The 17321-nt window shown below is 45.7% G+C and overlaps 1 protein-coding gene across 2 annotated transcripts in view; it reads left to right on the top strand.

Moving 5' to 3' along the window:
• The window catches only part of ASXL3 (ASXL transcriptional regulator 3), a 303495-nt gene that overhangs the window by 93502 nt on the left and 192672 nt on the right, over positions 1-17321 (top strand). Inside the window, exons 2-3 of one of the 2 annotated variants that reach the window (XM_063923670.1) lie at positions 5173-5255; positions 10154-10156. The exons of the other annotated variant lie outside the window; for it this stretch is intronic. Coding sequence (XP_063779740.1) covers positions 5173-5255; positions 10154-10156 — 86 coding nt within the window. The remainder of the gene's footprint in view (positions 1-5172; positions 5256-10153; positions 10157-17321) is intronic. 2 annotated transcript variants of the gene reach the window in all.

Consider the following 17321-nt stretch of genomic DNA (forward strand, 5'->3'; position numbering starts at 1 on the left):
TCCTGTATGATAGATGTAAGCATACTGTGTATGTAGATATAATTAGGCAGTTTAGTTAATGTTATTTTAATTTAATTTAGCATGTTGTGTAATTTTACATTTTGTAAATTGCATTACTAAGAGCAGTACACGCATACCTTTTCTCACCACAACTAAAACGATGTGTACTTATGGTCCATGCTACTTATGGTCCATGCTTTTTTTTTTCCTTTTAAAGTGAGTAGTTGTCAGAATGGGTCCGGTATGATTTACCGGTAGACAGGATGCCAGCTGAGAGTGGGTATACTGGGTGGCGGGCGGAATTTCGGGTGTCTGTATTTCTCCGGCTGTCTGGATTCTGGCCTTGCTCTCTTTAACGCAGAGATCACGACAGACAGAATTACCCATTCCTTTTTATGCCTTCATAATCCCTTTTTAAGGATTCTCTAAAGTACACTGCTCAAAAAAATAAAGGGAACACTAAAATAACACATCCTAGATCAGAATGAATGAAATATTCTTATTAAATACTTTGTTCTTTACATAATTGAATGTGCTGACGACAAAATCACACAAATTATCAATGGAAATTACATTTATTAACCCATGGAGGTCTGGATTTGGAGTCACTCGAAATTAAAGTGGAAAAACACACTACAGGCTGATCTAACTTTAATGTAATGTCCTTAAAACAAGTGAAAATGAGGCTCAGTAGTGTGTGTGGCCTCCACGTGCCTGTATGACCTCCCTACAACGCCTGGGCATGCTCCTGATGAGGTGGCGGATGGTCTCCTGAGGGATCTCCTTCCAGACCTGGACTAAAGCATCCGCCAACTCCTGGACAGTCTGTGGTGCAACGTGGCGTTGGTGGATGGAGCGAGACATGATGTCCCAGCTGTGCTCAATTGGATTCAGGTCTGAGGAACAGGCGGGCCAGTCCATAGCATCAATGCCTTCGTCTTGCAGGAACTGCTGACACACTCCAGCCACATGAGGTCTAGCATTGTCTTGCATTAGGAAGAACCCAGGGCCAACCGCACCTGCATATGGTCTCACAAGGGGTCTGAGGATCTCATCTCGGTACCTAATGGCAGTCAGGCTACCTCTGGCGAGCACATGGATGGCTGTGCGGTTCCCCCAAAGAAATGCCACCCCACACCATTACTGACCCACTGCCAAACCGGTCATGCTGGAGGATGTTGCAGCAAGCAGAACGTTCTCCGTGGCGTCTCCAGACTCTGTCACATCTGTCACATGTGCTCAGTGAGAACCAGCTTTCATCTGTGAAGAGCACATGGCGCCAGTGGCGAATTTGCCAATCTTGGTGTTCTCTGGCAAATGCCAAACATCGTGCACGGTTTTGGGCTGTAAGCACAACCCCCACCTGTGGACGACAGGCCCTCATACTACCCTAATGGAGTCTGTTTCTGATTGTTTGAGTAGACACATGCACATTTGTGGCTTGCTGGAGGTCATTTTGCAGGGCTCTGGCAGTGCTCCTCCTGTTCCTCCTTGCACAAAGGTGGAGGTAGCGGTCCTGCTGCTGGGTTGTTGCCCTCCTACGGCCTCCTCCACGTCTCCTGATGTACTGGCCTGTCTCCTGGTAGCGCCTCAATGCTCTGGACGCTACGCTGACAGACACAGCAAACCTTCTTGCCACAGCTCGCACTGATGTGCCATCCTGGATGAGCTGCACTACCTGAGCCACTTGTGTGGGCTGTAGGGAGGTCATACAGGCACGTGGAGGCCACACACGCTACTGAGCCTCATTTTGACTTATTTTAAGAACATTACATCAAAGTTGGAACAGCCTGTAGTGTGTTTTTCCACTTTCATTTTGAGTGTGACTCCAAATCCAGACCTCCATGGGTTAATAAATTTGATTTCCATTGATAATTTTTGTGTGATTTTGTTGTCAGCACATTCAACTATGTAAAGAACAAAGTATTTAATAAGAATATTTCATTCATTCTGATCTAGGATGTGTTATTTTAGTGTTCCCTTTATTTTTTTGAGCAGTGTATATTGCGCCATGCCCAGATGGCTCTCATCATTGTTGTGTTACTAAAATATGGGTATAAAGCTTTGCTGCAAAAAGTTAAATATATAAACACCTGACAATACAAAATGTTACATTACATTGTTACATTTTTCCTCGGTTGTATCCTGTTTTTATTACAATAAAGAAATCCATACAATTTGTAAGAACACAGTTAAAAATGAATGGCGCTTTTTACAAAATAAAAAAAATAACTCCATAGTGATTTAGCATTTACAGAAACCTAAAGTTTTTGATGATTTATTTTAATTTATTTTTTCTCTATGCCATACTTGTGCATTCATATTATCAGGACAGAGTACTAGTATTTTGTTAATTATATTGTAATAGCATTTCATAACAGTTTGTCACAGTGTATACAGTATGTCATGACCAATGTTTTAAAGGGGTGGTCTTCAGGTTGCCGACTGTCGGGATCCCGGCGCACAGTATACCGGCGCCGGAATCCCGACAGCTGGCATACCAACAGATTTTCTCCCTCGTGGGGGTTCACGACCCCCCTGGACGGAGAATAAATGGCGTGGCACGCGTACCGTGCCCACAAGGGGCTCATTTGCGCTCGCCACACTGTCAGTATGCCGGCGGTCGGGCTCCCGGTGCCAGTATGCTGGTCGCCGGGAGCCCAGCCGCCGGCATACCATACTACACCCGTTTTAAAGTGACAAATCCTGGTTATTTTAAAACATCTGGCAGAATCGCTGCAATCTTGCCGATGCTTGCAAGGCGCAGGCTATTACAGTTCTCTCTATATATTATGCCATTCATTGTATAAAATATATCAAGGGTCTTAACAAAGTTCAGGAGGGAAACATTCTTCAAAGGAAGAGAAGTATTAGAACTCAAGGACATACACTGAGACTGGAGGGGGGGAGGTTCAGGGGAAATTTAAGGAAAAATTACTTCGCAGAAAGGCTAGTGGATAAGTGGAAAAGCCTCCCATCAGAGGTGGTAGAGGCTAAGGCTGTAGAGCAATTTAAACAGGCTTGGGATAGGCATATGAATATCCTTACAAAGAATTAAGGTTCAAACAGGGTTGAGATTGCCTTAAGGATAAAAAAAAAAAAGGGGTGGACTAGATGGGCCAAGTGGTTCTTATCTGCCGTCAAATTCTATGTTTCTATGTTACATTTCCTCCATAGTCTTTTTATTCAATTGCAGATCCAACAACAAATAGGCACAAATATAACAAAGTGTGCAGCAAGAAGGAACTAGATTCTCTGACTGATACTGTAGCTGAGAGAGAAACTGATTTCCATTAAGTTGCCGGCAGTCAGGATCCCAACCGCTGACGATGCCGCCAGCTGGAATCCCAGCTAACAGGGGCTATTCTCACTCGTGGGTGTCCACGACACCCATAGAACCTGTGGCGAGCGCAGCGAGCAACCAAGCCCAGAAGTAGACTATTTGCGCTTGCCCTGCTGCCGGCATACTGACGATAGGGATGTCATTGTCTGTATTCTGACAGCTGGCATCCCGATTGCCGGTAACTCATACTGATCCCAGGGAAACGCCATATTCCTTTTAAAAACTATTTTGGTGATGCCACTATTCCAGCCAGACTCCATATTGAACTGGCATTAAGGATAGGGAACAGTCTTGGAAATGTTGGGTCTGCTAGTCAGATATTTTCACCATTTGCATAAAAGTTTATTTTTCCCAGCTTAGTTTAAGCGAGTTTTGGCATTCAGTATTGTATTTTACACTCCAAGCTCCATACAATGGAGTTATTGAGCATCTGAGAAGTTCTTTTTTTCTTCAAGCAAATGGAGATCTTTACAGTGAACTATAAGTACATAATAACAAAGCTCTGTTCTGCTTGAGGGAAGGTGATACTGCTGTTACAGAGACCGGTTTTAGAGAAATCCATATACAGGGCTATGATCAAACATGAAGAAATTATTATTATCAGGGCTGTGCAATCTTGAAAATAAGACACAGTGTGAAGAAGTTGATGTTTTAAAGCAGCCTCAGTACACAGCGGCACACCGAGCTCACTCCAGCAGTTACATTAGAAGTTATAAGCGCCAATGGAAGCTGCTTCCCCAAAGACACATTCTTCTTTCTTTTTAAAGTTGATGGCATTTGAAACTTGTCTTGCAGGAGTGTTGGAAGCCCTGTATCATCTGCCAATCACTCATTAAGTAGAATTGTCCTTACTGCCCTTTTCTATTTCTGTACTTTCTAAGCCTAGCACCAATAAGCTTTTTGTTTTCTTCACAGGAACATTTTCTTCCTCGAGTGCTAAAAATGTTTTTATTTCTGGTTAATGCTTTTTAAATTGTCTGTCTGGTGTGCTAAAGTTCAACAACTCTCAAAATATTGTCAGTAAGCTATCTCCCATTGTGCTCCTCTTGCTATAATTAGGGAGCATCTTGGAGTATGTAGTTCAGTAAACCCTAAAATATTAAATGTGTCAATTCCCTAAAAAGTTATATGTGATATGTGATCCCCATTTCTTTTCTGGATACTTAGCTCTAGATTATATGGGGGTTTTAATTGTTTTAATGTATTTTTTTTTAAACCTTTTTCCCTTATTCATACATTATATATTTAAGATACACCTTGATAACCATTAAATATAGGTATGGGCTATATTATTCCTGATCTTGCTTGCCGCTATAATGGGGGTAATTCAGAGTTGATCGCAGCAGGAACTTTGTTAGCAGTTGGGCAAAACCATGTGCACTGCAGGGAGGCAGATATAACATGTGCAGAGAGAGATAGATTTGGTTGTGGTGAGTTCAATCTGCAATCTAAATTGCAGTGTAAAAATAAAGCAGCCAGTATTTACCCTGCACAGAAACAAAATAACCCACCCAAATCTAACTCTCTCTGCAAATGTTATATCTGCCCCCCCCTGCAGTGCACATGGTTTTTCCCAACTGCTAAAAAATTTCTTGCTGCGATCAACTTGGAATTACCCCCAATGTTCCTATTCTGCTACAATTGTTTAGCAATGCCTCACACTCTCTCAGGGGGGGAGAACTCACTTGATGATTTTGACTAATTTGTTTTTCCTTCCTGCATAATGATATTCAGGATAAGAGATTCCCATCCATACCTGTGCTTGGATGCTGCACAACTTGCATTAAAATAATTACATCCATTTACTGTCTTCTCTTTCTACCCTGCAGGCTTTAGAAAAACATCCCAATTCACCCATGACTGCAAAACAGATTTTGGAAGTCATCCAGAAAGAAGGGTTAAAAGAAACCAGGTGTGTACATTGTGTTGTGTACAGCATCTATGTGTCGTGTTTTAGTCTGGATTTTTGACCATATCAAAGCAGGTTACGCATATCTTCTGTGACACCACAGTGAGCACAATATTATTATAACCGAGAAGTTGGGTGGCTGCCATGGACATCAGGTCATTGCGCTGTTCGAAACTATGTGCAGCACATTAGGAAAATGTTTTTGCAAGTGCACATGTGGCTTGTTCTTGTCTGCTCATGTTACATGTCCTCCTAGGAAATTAGCATACTGCTTTATTAATGGTGACTGGTTGAGGTGCATGACTAAACAACAACATGTATAACCATGAGGGATCTAAGCTATACAGAACTCTGCAATGGATCCCTGTGGCTCTATGATGCTTACCCATAGACACCGGCATGCAGCTGTGAACCACAGCTTTGATCACACATTCTACTTAATGATGAATTGATGTAGGAAGCCCTAATACACAAAACATATTTTCTAAAGGCGAAAAACACAATTTGGTACAACTGTGTGCATGTGTATGTACAGTATATCATGCACATACACACACTTACTGTGTGCACTCACTTCATATAAAGCAAAGGATGTATAACATTGGCTAATACATTTGCAACCTACTGACTTAGTACAAATGCACTCTTAAAATATATTTCTCTTACGTCTAGAGGATGCTGGGGGTTCCAAAAGGACCATGGGGTATAGACGGGATCCGCAGGAGCTTGGGCACACTAAAAAGACTTAAAACTGGGTGTGAACTGGCTCCTCCCTCTATGCCCCTCCTCCAGACCTCAGTTAGACTTTGTGCCCAGGAGTGACTGGATGCACACTAGGGGAGCTCTACTGAGTTTCTCTAGAAAAAGACTTTTGTTAGGTTTTTTATTTTCAGGGAGCCCTGCTGGCTACAGGCTCCCTGCAGCGTGGGAGTGAGATGAGAGAAGCAGGACCTACTTCTGTGAGTTTCAAGGCTCTGCTTCTCGGCTACTGGACACCATTAGCTCCAGAGGGTTCGATCACTTGGTGCGCCTAGCTGCTTGTTCCCGGAGCCACGCCGTCACCCCCTCACAGAAGCCAGAAGGCAGAAGTCGGGTGAGTATGAGAAGATCAGAAGACTTCAGGACGGCAGAAGACTTCAGTGACGGAAGGTAAAGCACAGCGGTAACGCTGTGCTCCATGCTCCCACACACATATCACCAACGGTTGTCACTGGGTGCAGGGCGCTGGGGGGGGCGCCCTGGGAGGCATGTTACTGAAGTTTTGTAAGGGCGGCATATGATTGTGGGTGCCGAGGCACCTTTTACAGACCCCCGCCGGCATTTTACATGAGTTTGAATTTGGCGGGCCGAAGCCGCCGGGAAGGGGGCGGAGCTTCGGTCCGCGGCTCACTCGCGCCATTTTCTCCCTGCACCAGACGGAGGGAGAGACGCTGCCGGGACCTCCACGCTGATTTCAAGTAAAGGGGTTATCTCCAGAGGGAGCCGCAGTGGGGTACCAGTCTTTTTGATAATAAGGCAGCGCTGGGTACATATATTCGTGTACCAATATACAGGCGCTGGGGTGTGAGCTGGCATACTCCCTCTGTCTCCTCTTCTGGGCTGCATTGTGGGCATGTCACCTTGCTGGGATGGTTCTGTGTGTGTTGTGTGTCGGTACTACGTGTCGATATGTCGGAGCCTGAATGTTATTCACCAGAGGAGGTTATGGGAGGTGGGGATGCAGGGCTAGATGTAGCACTGTCGACGCAGCCGACTCCTGATTTACTAGCACTCCTTAATACAATAAATTCCAATGTAGCTTCTTTATCTAAGAGGTTAGATAAGTCTGAGTCACAGACGCAGGTGTGGAAAAAGTCCATGGAGGAAGCATTATCTCATGTACAGACCCCATCCGGGTCCCATAAGAGGCCTTTTACTCAGGTGGGGGATACGGATACCGACACGGACTCTGATTCCGAGGTCGATTTCACTGAGGCTGCGTTACATCCACGATTAGTTAAGAGTATTCAGTACATGATTGTGGCTATAAAGGATGTTTTGCAGATTTCTGATGAACCTGTGGTACAGGAAACAAGGATTTGCTTGTTCAAGGGTAAGAAACCTGAGGTGAAGTTTCCCCCCTCTCATGAAATGAATACTCTTTGTGAAAAGGCTTGGGAGTCGCCGGATAAGAAATGGCAGATTCCCAAGAGGATTTATATGGCGTATCCTTTCCCCTCTGATGACAGGGAAAAATGGGAGACATCTCCAACTGTTGATAAAGCTCTATCCCGTTTGTCTAAGAAGGTGGCTCTTCCGTCTCCTAATACGGCAGCTCTCAAGGATCCGGCGGATCGCAAGTTGGAGACGTATCTGAAATCCATTTTCGCTAATACGGGTGCATTGCTCAGACCTGCTGTGGCGTCTGTATGGGTGAGTAGTGCTATTGCTAAATGGTCTGAGAATTTAGCTAGTGACATGGATACTCTTCATAAAGATAATGTCCTTCTAACTCTCGGTTATATTAAGGTCGCTGCGGATCACCTAAAGGACGCGGCAAGGGACGTCTGTCTCTTGGGATCAAGGACCAATGCCATGTCGATATCTGCCAGGAGGGCCTTGTGGATCCATCAATGGAATGCTGATGCCGACTCCAAGAGGTCTATGGAAGCTCTACCCTTTAAAGGTACGGTCTTGTTTGGGGACGGCCTGGCGGACCTAGTCTCGACCGCGGGTAAGTCCTCTTTTCTTCCTTATGTTCCCACACAACAGAAAAAGGCACCACATCAACAAATGCAGTCCTTTCGTCACAATAAATACAGGCGTGGGAAAGGTTCGTCTTTCCTCGCCTCAAAAGGTAGAGGACTGGGAAGAAGACTTCCTGCAGCCTCAGGCGCACAGGACCAGAAGTCCTCCCCGGCTGCTACCAAGTCCACCGCATGATGCTGGGGCTTCCTTGGGGGAGTCCGGACCTGTGGGGGGCCGTCTTAAGGTATTCAGCCAGGTCTGGATTCAATCAGACCTGGATCCTTGGGTGTTAGAAATAGTGTCTCAAGGATACAAACTGGAGTTTCAGGAGATGCCCCCTCACCGGTTCTTCATTTCGGCATTACCAGTGGTTCTTCCGGATAGGGAGGTGGTCCGGGCGGCGTTTCAAAAATTGTGTCTACAGAAGGTCATTGTTCCCGTCACAGCGGGGGGAGGGGTTCTACTCGAGCCTCTTTGTGGTACCGAAACCGGACGGTTCGGTCAGACCAATTCTAAATCTAAAATCCCTCAATCCATACTTGAAAGTCTTCAAGTTCAAGATGGAATCCCTTCGAGCGGTGATTGCCAGCCTGGAGGGGGGGGGGGGATTTTATGGCGTCAGCCGACATAAAGGATGCCTACTTACATGTGCCGATATATCCTCCACATAAGGCTTTCCTCAGGTTTGCGATTACAGGATTCTCATTACCAATTTCAGACGTTGCCGTTTGGTCTTTCTACGGCTCCGAGGATTTTCACCAAGGTCATGGCAGAAATGATGGTTCTTCTTCGCAAACAAGGGGTTTCAATTATCCCGTACTTGGACGATCTCCTGATAAAGGCGAGGTCCAAGGAACGGTTGCTGAGAAGTGTAGAGTTGTCACTATCGGTTCTGCGACAGCACGGTTGGGTGCTCAATTTGCCGAAATCCCTGTTGATTCCGACCACTCGGCTTCCTTTTCTGGGCATGATTCTGGACACGGAGTTACAGAAGGTATTCCTTCCAGAAGAAAAGGCTCGGGAACTGCAGACGATGGTCAGAGAACTTCTGAAGCCGACGAGTGTGTCAATCCATTATTGTACTCGGGTTCTGGGGAAGATGGTTGCGGCGTACGAAGCCATTCCATTTGGCAGATTTTACGCCCGCGTGTTTCAGTGGGACTTGCTGAGCAAATGGTCCGGATCTCATCTACACATTCACCGGAAAATAAGTCTATCTCCCAGAGCCAGAATATCTCTCCTGTGGTGACTACAAGCTCATCACCTCCAGGGGGGACGCCGATTCGGTATCCAGGATTGGGTACTTCTGACGACAGATGCAGGGCTGGGGTGCAGTCACCCGAAGGAAGAAATTTCCAGGGAAAATGGTCGCTCCAGGAAGCCTGTCTCCACATAAATATTCTCGAGTTAAGAGCCATTTACAATGGCCTGCTCCAAGCAAGAAGTCTTCTTCAGGATCGACTGGTCCTGGTACAGTCAGACAACATCACAGCGGTGGCCCATATAAACCGGCAAGGTGGAACGAGGAGCAGAGCGGCAATGGCGGTTGCCACAAAGATCCTTCGCTGGGCGGAACAACACGTCAGCGCACTGTCAGCAGTTTTCCTAAAGGGGGTGGACAACTGGGAAGCGGATTTTCTCAGCAGACACGACCTCCATCCGGGAGAGTGGGCTCTGCACCAAGAGGTATTTGCAGAAGTGACAAGACGCTGGGGAATTCCGTTGATAGACATAATGGCGTCTCTGCTCAACAAGAAGCTCCCGAGGTATTGTTCCAGGTCAAGGGACCCACAACCACTGCAGTGACGCCCTGGTGTCTCCGTGGGTCTTCCAGTCGGTGTATGTGTTCCCTCCACTTCCTCTCATTCTAAAGGTGCTGGGGATCATTCGTCGAGCAAGGGTTCAGGCGATTCTCGTCGTTCCAGACTGGCCAAGAAGGGCCTGGTACCCGGATCTTCAGGACTTGCTGGTGGAAGATCCTTGGCCACTTCCTCTAAGAGAGGATCTGTTGTTACAGGGTCCATGCGCGTTTCCAGACTTACCGCGGCTGCGTTTGACGGCATGGAGATTGAGCGCCATATCTTAGCTCGTAAGGGTATTCCCAGGGAAGTCATTCCAACTCTTATTAAGGCTAGGAAAGAGGTTACGGCGAAACACTATCACCGTATCTGGAGGAAGTATGTTTCCTGGTGTGAGCTTAAAAAGGCTCCTGCGGAGGATTTTCACTTGGGTCGTTTTCTCCACTTTTTACAGGCGGGCGTAGATGCAGGCCTGAAATTGGGTTCATCAAAGTGCAAATTTCGGCTTTGTCTATTTTCTTTCAAAAAGAGTTAGCTGCCCTCCCAGAGGTTCAGACCTTTGTGAAGGGTGTAATGCATATCAATCCGCCGTTTGTACCTCCTGTAACTCCATGGGACCTCGATGTCGTCTTACGGTTTCTCATGTCTTCCTGGTTTGAACCTTTTGCGTAAGGTTGAGTTGAAATTTCTCACTTGGAAGGTCGTTATGCTTTTGGCGCTGGCATCTGCCAGGCGAGTGTCGGAATTGGCAGCTTTATCTCATAAGAGCACGTACTTGATTTTTCATTCGGATAGGGCGGAATTGAGGACTCGTCAACAATTTCTACCGAAGGTGGTTTCTTCATTTCACATTAACCAACCTATTGTGGTTCCGGTAGCTACGGAAGAGGTGGCGATTTCAAAATCTCTGGATGTTGTAAGAGCGTTAAAAGTATATGTTTCTAGGACAGCTGTTACTAGGAAAACTGAAGCGTTGTTTGTTTTGTATGCGGCCAACAAGATAGGTCATCCCGCTTCAACATATAGATTGGTAAATGCTCAATTAGCTTAGTGATATCATTCACGTGCTCGAAAGGAAGGGATATTTCTGAGCAAGAAAAAAAGCAAATGGTTTCCCCAGCACCCTGAATGATAACAGTAACCAGATATAAATCCCACATGATAATAGAATTCAGAGATCTTCGTTACACATATTTGCGCAAATGTGTGGTTAAGCCCCAAAGCCGCATCAAGGCCTCTCTGTATATTTGGGGTCCCTAGCGCTATATCTAGGTGCAGGGTGTGGCACCCCAAAACACCAGAATGAGCCAGAAAGCCCAGCGTGGCACACCAGTGTAAAAAACTATATTGTTAATAAATTAGTGTTTAGGAAGCCGAAGCTATAGAGAGGGTGATACAAACATGAAATGTAATTAAAATAGAGAAATAGTGTTAGAAAATTAATAAGTGAAAAGTGTTAATAGAATGTAAAGGTATGCCACACTAAAGCCATCCAGCCCAGCCAGTCCAGAGGCATCACACCTCCATTACCCCAATCTGGGTCTAATATTAACCAGCAAGGAGCCACATGATAATGGCTCCTTACTAAAATATGTCTAAGCTAAGAGCTACCCCGCTTCAAAACAGACTATTGCACGCTGGATTTGTAGTACGATCCAGCAGGCTCATTCTTCGGTAGGACTGCCGGTGCCGAAATCGGTTAAAGCCCATTCTACCAGGAAAGTGGGCTCATCTTGGGCGGCTGCCCGAGGAGTCTCGGCGCTACAGCTTTGCCGAGCAGCTACTTAGTCGGGTTCGAACACTTTTGCTAAGTTCTATAAGTTTGATACCCTGGCCGATGAGGACCTGGCATTTGCTCAGTCGGTGCTGCAGAGTCGTCCGCACTCTCCCACCCGTTCTGGAGCTTTGGTATAATCCCCATGGTCCTTTTGGAGTCCCCAGCATCCTCTAGGACGTAAGAGAAAACAGGATTTTGGTACTCACCGTTAAATCCTTTTCTCCTAGTCCGTAGAGGATGCTGGGCGCCCGTCCCAGTGCGGACTATTACTTGCAGTGTGTTTTCTTACTGGTTAAGTTAGTTTGTACACGAGTTGTGTATTGGTTTGTTGCAGCTGGTTGCTGGAGTTTTATGCATACTGTTATCTGGTTTGGCGTTATTCCGGTTGTACGGTATGTTTATGGTGTGGGCTGGTAGTTTGGTAGCCCTTAGTTAAAACAAAAATCTTTCCTTGTACTGTCTGTCTCTCCTGGGCACAGTTCCTATAACTGAGGTCTGGAGGAGGGGCATAGAGGGAGGAGCCAGTTCACACCCAGTTTTAAGTCTTTTTAGTGTGCCCAAGCTCCTGCGGATCCAGTCTATACCCCATGGTCCTTTTGGAGTCCCCAGCATCCTCTACGGACTAGGAGAAAAGGATTTAACAGTGAGTACCAAAAATCCTGTTTTTCTCGTATGATTATAGCATAAAATACTAAAGGATATATTTACTACATCTAAAAATTAAAGTTACAGGTGTTGTCCATAGCAACTAAGATAAAGGAAAGTTAAAATGAGATTGCTGACTATGGGCTACACTGGCAGAAACTTTCAGAGAAAAATGAACATTGGTAGACATGGAATATAGAAAGAAAAATAGAAGTACCGGTACTTCAATATTTAGTAAAAGCAGATCATGATATTGATGTGATAAAGAAAAAGAACCACCTCCAATTAGTTCTGGTTTACCCTCACAATCAATTTACAGGGTCAGTTCAATTAGATGTGAGTTTGCGAAAAAGCTCATATATATTGTGGCAACATGCACATCCAAAAAATGTGAGGCTCAATTAGAAATAACAGTTTGCAGGAGAAATTGATGACAAAATGGAGAAATCATCTTGGACTCCCAAAATACTGGCAACTGAGATAGCAGGACCATATAGAACATTGTTTCTTAAACCATGTCCTCATGAAACCACTAAGCTGGCCATGCACTTTTTAAGATTAAGGAGTATATTCAATTAGGGTCGGATCCATTCCGACATGCATTTGTCGTAATGGATCCGACAACCCCTATTCAATCCCATCTCAATTCGACTTTAAAAATAAGTTGAATTGAGATGAGACCTGTGAGCGGAGTAGAGGGGGGAGAGCCACAGGCAGACAAAGGAGAGCAGTGCTGCAGAAGGATGTCTCACAGCCGCCAGACCTCACGACAGTGTCCACCTGGCTCCATCAAGCGTGACCTCACTTGCTGGATGCGGGTGGATGCTGGCGTGAGTGGTGCGCATGTGACACATCCTCCTGCAGCGCTGTGCTGTAGTGCTGCTCTCCCCTGTCTGCCCGTGGCTCTCCCCCGTCTCCCCGCGGCTCTCCCCCCTCTCCTCCTCTAAGGTCCCTCATCTCAGTCCAACAATTTTTTATGTCAGACTGAGATGGTCGGAAACGGGGCCAAAACCTGTAGAATTTGGCCCCGTTTCCCTCAAAAGTACGTGAATCGGCATGTTCGTGTCTGGATACCTGGCTCATAGTTCTTATTTCCCAGGGCAACAGACTGGCGTTTCGAGAGCTCCCACCTCACAGATTCTTCAAATCAGGCTTACCAGCTTCACAAGAGGCAAGTATAACTTTACAGCAGGCCATCCAAAAACTGGTATAGACTCATATCATTGTTCCAGTTCCACCTCATCTGCACAACAAGCGGTACTATTCAAACTTGTTCATAGTACCGAATCCGGTACGACCAATTCTGAACCTGAAGTCCTTGAACCTGTTCTTAAGAGTGTTCAGGTTCAAGATGGAGTCTCTGAGAGCGGTGATCTCAGGTCTGATGGAAGGGGAATTCCTAGTGTCTCTGGATATCAAGGATGCGTACCTTCACATTCCGATCTACGGTTTACATTGCAGGACTGTCGCTACCAGTTCCAGGCCCTGCCATTTGGTCTCTCCATGGCACCAAGGGTGTACACCAAGGTGATGGCAGAGATAATGTTTCAACTCCGCAAACAGGGAGTGAACATAATTCCGTACCTGGATGATCTTCTGATAAAGCGCCGTTCAGGGAGAGGTTGCTGGACAGAATTAGTCTCTCAACCAAACTTCTCCAGGGTCACGGGTGGATTCTGAACCTTCCGAAATCTCACCTATAGCCAACACGGAGGCTCCCATTTCTGGGAATGATACTGGACACGGAGTCGCTGAAAGTGTTCCTTCCGTTGGATTACCAATGCCTTTTCCAGCCGATGGTTCGGTATGTCCTGAAGCCAACCCGGATATCGGTGCTTCTATGCATTCGCCATCTGGAGAAAATGGTGGCTTGTTACGAGGCGCTTCAATATGGAAGGTTTCACGCAAGACCCTTCCATCTCAATCTGTTGGACAAATGGTCCGGATCGCATCTTCACATGCACCATAGGATCGGTCTGTCGCTAAAAGCCAGGATCTACCTTCTGTGGTGGCTACAGATTTCTCACCTCGTCGAGGGTCAGAGGTTCGGAATTCAGGACTGGATCCTGTTAACCACGGATGCGAGCCTCCAGGGGGTGCAGTTTTAAGGAAGATGGTCAAGTCAGGAAGTCATTCTTCCAATCAACATTCTGGAACTCGGGGCCATATACGACGCCCTTCTGCAGGCCTCTTATCTTCTTCATGATCGGGCCATTCAGGTACAGTCGTACAATGTGACGGCAGTGACGTACATAAACAGTCTGGGCGGAACGAAAAGCAGAGCAGCAATGTCAGAGGTGTCAAGAATTCTCCTCTGGGCAGAAAAAAAACGCTGTGGCATTGTCATCGGTCTTCATTCCGGGAGTAGACAACTGGGAAGCAGACTTCCTCAGGAGACACAACCTGCACCCCGGGAGTGGGGCCTTCACCCGTAAGTGTTTAGGTGCTTGACATGTTGGTGGAAATTTCCGCAAATCAACATGATGGCCTCTCGTCTCAACAAGGAGTTCAAGCGGTATTGTTCCAGGTCGAGAGACCCACAGGCAGTGGTGGTAGACGCTCTGGCGACTCCATGGGTCTATCAGATGGTGTACGTGTTTCCTCCACTTCCTCTGATCCAAAGAATTCTCAAAAGAATAAAAAGTGAAAAGGTTCAAGCAATACTCATTGCTCCGGACTGGCCAAGAAGGGCCTGGCACCTTTTGGTGATGCTCCTCGAAGATCCGTGGCCTCTACCTCTTTGCGAGGATCTTCTGCAACAGGGCCCTTTCATCTATCAGGAATTACCGCGGCTACGTTTGGCAGCATGGAAGTTGAACGGCTGATTCTAGCCAGAAGAGGGATCCCTAACAAAGTTATCCCGACTATGATCCAAGCCAGGAAGGGGTTAACATATAAACCTTAGCACCGTATTTGGAAGAAATACGTCTCTAGGTGTGAGAGCAGAACTTATTCTGCGGTGGAATTTCACCTGGGAAGTTTCTTGCTTTTTCTGCAGACAGGTGTGGATGTGGGCCTACGTCTGGGCAGCATAAAAGTCCAGATTTCGGCCTTGTCTATTTTCTTTCAGAAACAATTGGCTTCTCTCCCTGAGGTCCAGATGTTTTGAAAGAGGTTCTGCGCTTCCAACCTCCCTTTGTGCCTCCCACGGCACCTGGGTGATCTCAATTTGGTGCTGCAGTTCCTCTAATCGGACTGGTTTGAACCATTACAGGAGGTGGACGTAAAATATCTTACGTGGAAGACAGTCATACTGTTGACCTTGGCTTCAGCAAGATATGTGTCTGAGCTGGGCGCTTTGTCTCGCAGGAGCCCCTATTTAATTTTCCATGAGGACAGAGCTGAACTCCGAACTCGTCATCAATTTCTTCCGAAAGTGGTGTCTGCGTTTCACATCAACCAACCTATTGTGGTTCCGGTTATCACAAGTCTTTGGAAGTTGTGAGGGCTTTGAAGGTATACGTAGAGGACAGCTCGTCACAGGAAATCCGACTCACTGTTCGTTCTGTATGATCCCAATAAAATTTGGTGTCCTACTTCAAAGCAGACAATTGCATGCTGGATCAGGCTCACTATCCAGCATGCTGGTTCCAAAATCTGTACAGGCCCACTCTGCTAGGTCGGTGGGTTCTTCCTGGGCGGCTGCCCAGGGAGTCTCTTCTTTACTGCTCTGCTGAGTGGCTACTTGGTCTGGTTTGAACACGTTTGCTAAGTTCTACAAGTTCGATACTTTGGACTCTGAGGACCTTCAGTTTGGTCAACCAGTTCTGCAGGAACCACAGCACTCTCCCACCCGATTTGGGAGCTTTGGTACATCCCCATGGTACTAAATGTAAACCCCTGTATTCTTAGGACGTAAGAGAAAATATGATTTTAATTACCTACCGGTAAATCCTTTTCTCGTAGTCCGTAGAGGATACTGGGCGCCCGCCCGGTGCTTCGTTCTTCCTGCACTGTTACTTTGGTTAAGTATTGTTGGTTCAGCTGTTGCTGTTTCTGTTTGAAGTTGGGTTAGCATAGCTTTCCTCTGTTTTGTGTGTGATTGTTCGGAATCTCATCACTATCTTCATCTATCCTTCTATCAAACTATGTCCGTCTCCTTGGGCACAGTTCCTAGACTGAGTCTGGTAGGAGGGGCATAGAGGGAGGAGACAGCCCACACTTTCAAATTCTTAAAGTCCCCATGGCTCCTAGTGGACCCATCTATACCCCCATGGTACTAAATGGAACCCCAGTATCCTCTACAGACTATGAGAAAAGGATTTACCGGTAGGTAATTAAAATCCTATTTTTAATTGATTTAACCCCTAAATGTAATAGAAGTTTTACAGTACCCTAATATTTGTGAGAGTCTCCATTTTTAAAATCCTCCTTTTTAGTCATACAGTTCCATGTAGTGTTATGGACACAATATAAGAAGCTCATCTACATTCTCTGGACACATTTAGCTGTGCCTAGCTTCACATGCTTGTCTCCAGGGATTTCCTCTAAAGACGTGTGTAGTCAGTTTACTTGTATAGTTACAAATAGTAGAATTGGCAGTGTAGATCCTAAGGGATAATGTACATGTCAGAGAATGTAGTACTATATCGTCAGTGATCTATAAACAAGCTGCTGAAAACACCCACTGTGCAGGGAACCACTCTCTGTATCTATAAATGTTTCAGAATATTTATGATGCACGAAGGGGCATGATTTTGAGAGTGTGCAATGCCTACACCATTTTAATTAAGCAATAATGCAAACATGAATTATAACAGTCAGGAACTCCCAGTGTGTGATGAATATGAAATAGAAAACAAAAACGGCAGCTGTAAAATATGTGCTAAACACAGAACCCAAAAAAAAAACCTGAAGTGCAACTTAAAAAATTTATCTAAAGCCTGTCTGACTAAATCTCCTAATATTCTGTAACAGTGTAGTGATATTCTTCATATTATACCTATCAATCCCATAATAATGAGTTTCAAAGTCTGTGACAGTAACATATTACAGGTTGAGTATCCCTTATCCAAAATGCTTGGGACCAGAGGTATTTTGGATATGGGATTTTTCCGTATTTTGGAATAATTGCATACCATAATGAGATATCATGGTGATGGGACCTAAATTTAAGCACAG

Source organism: Pseudophryne corroboree, chromosome 5, assembly GCF_028390025.1.
Source record: "Pseudophryne corroboree isolate aPseCor3 chromosome 5, aPseCor3.hap2, whole genome shotgun sequence".
Lineage (NCBI taxonomy): Eukaryota > Metazoa > Chordata > Amphibia > Anura > Myobatrachidae > Pseudophryne > Pseudophryne corroboree.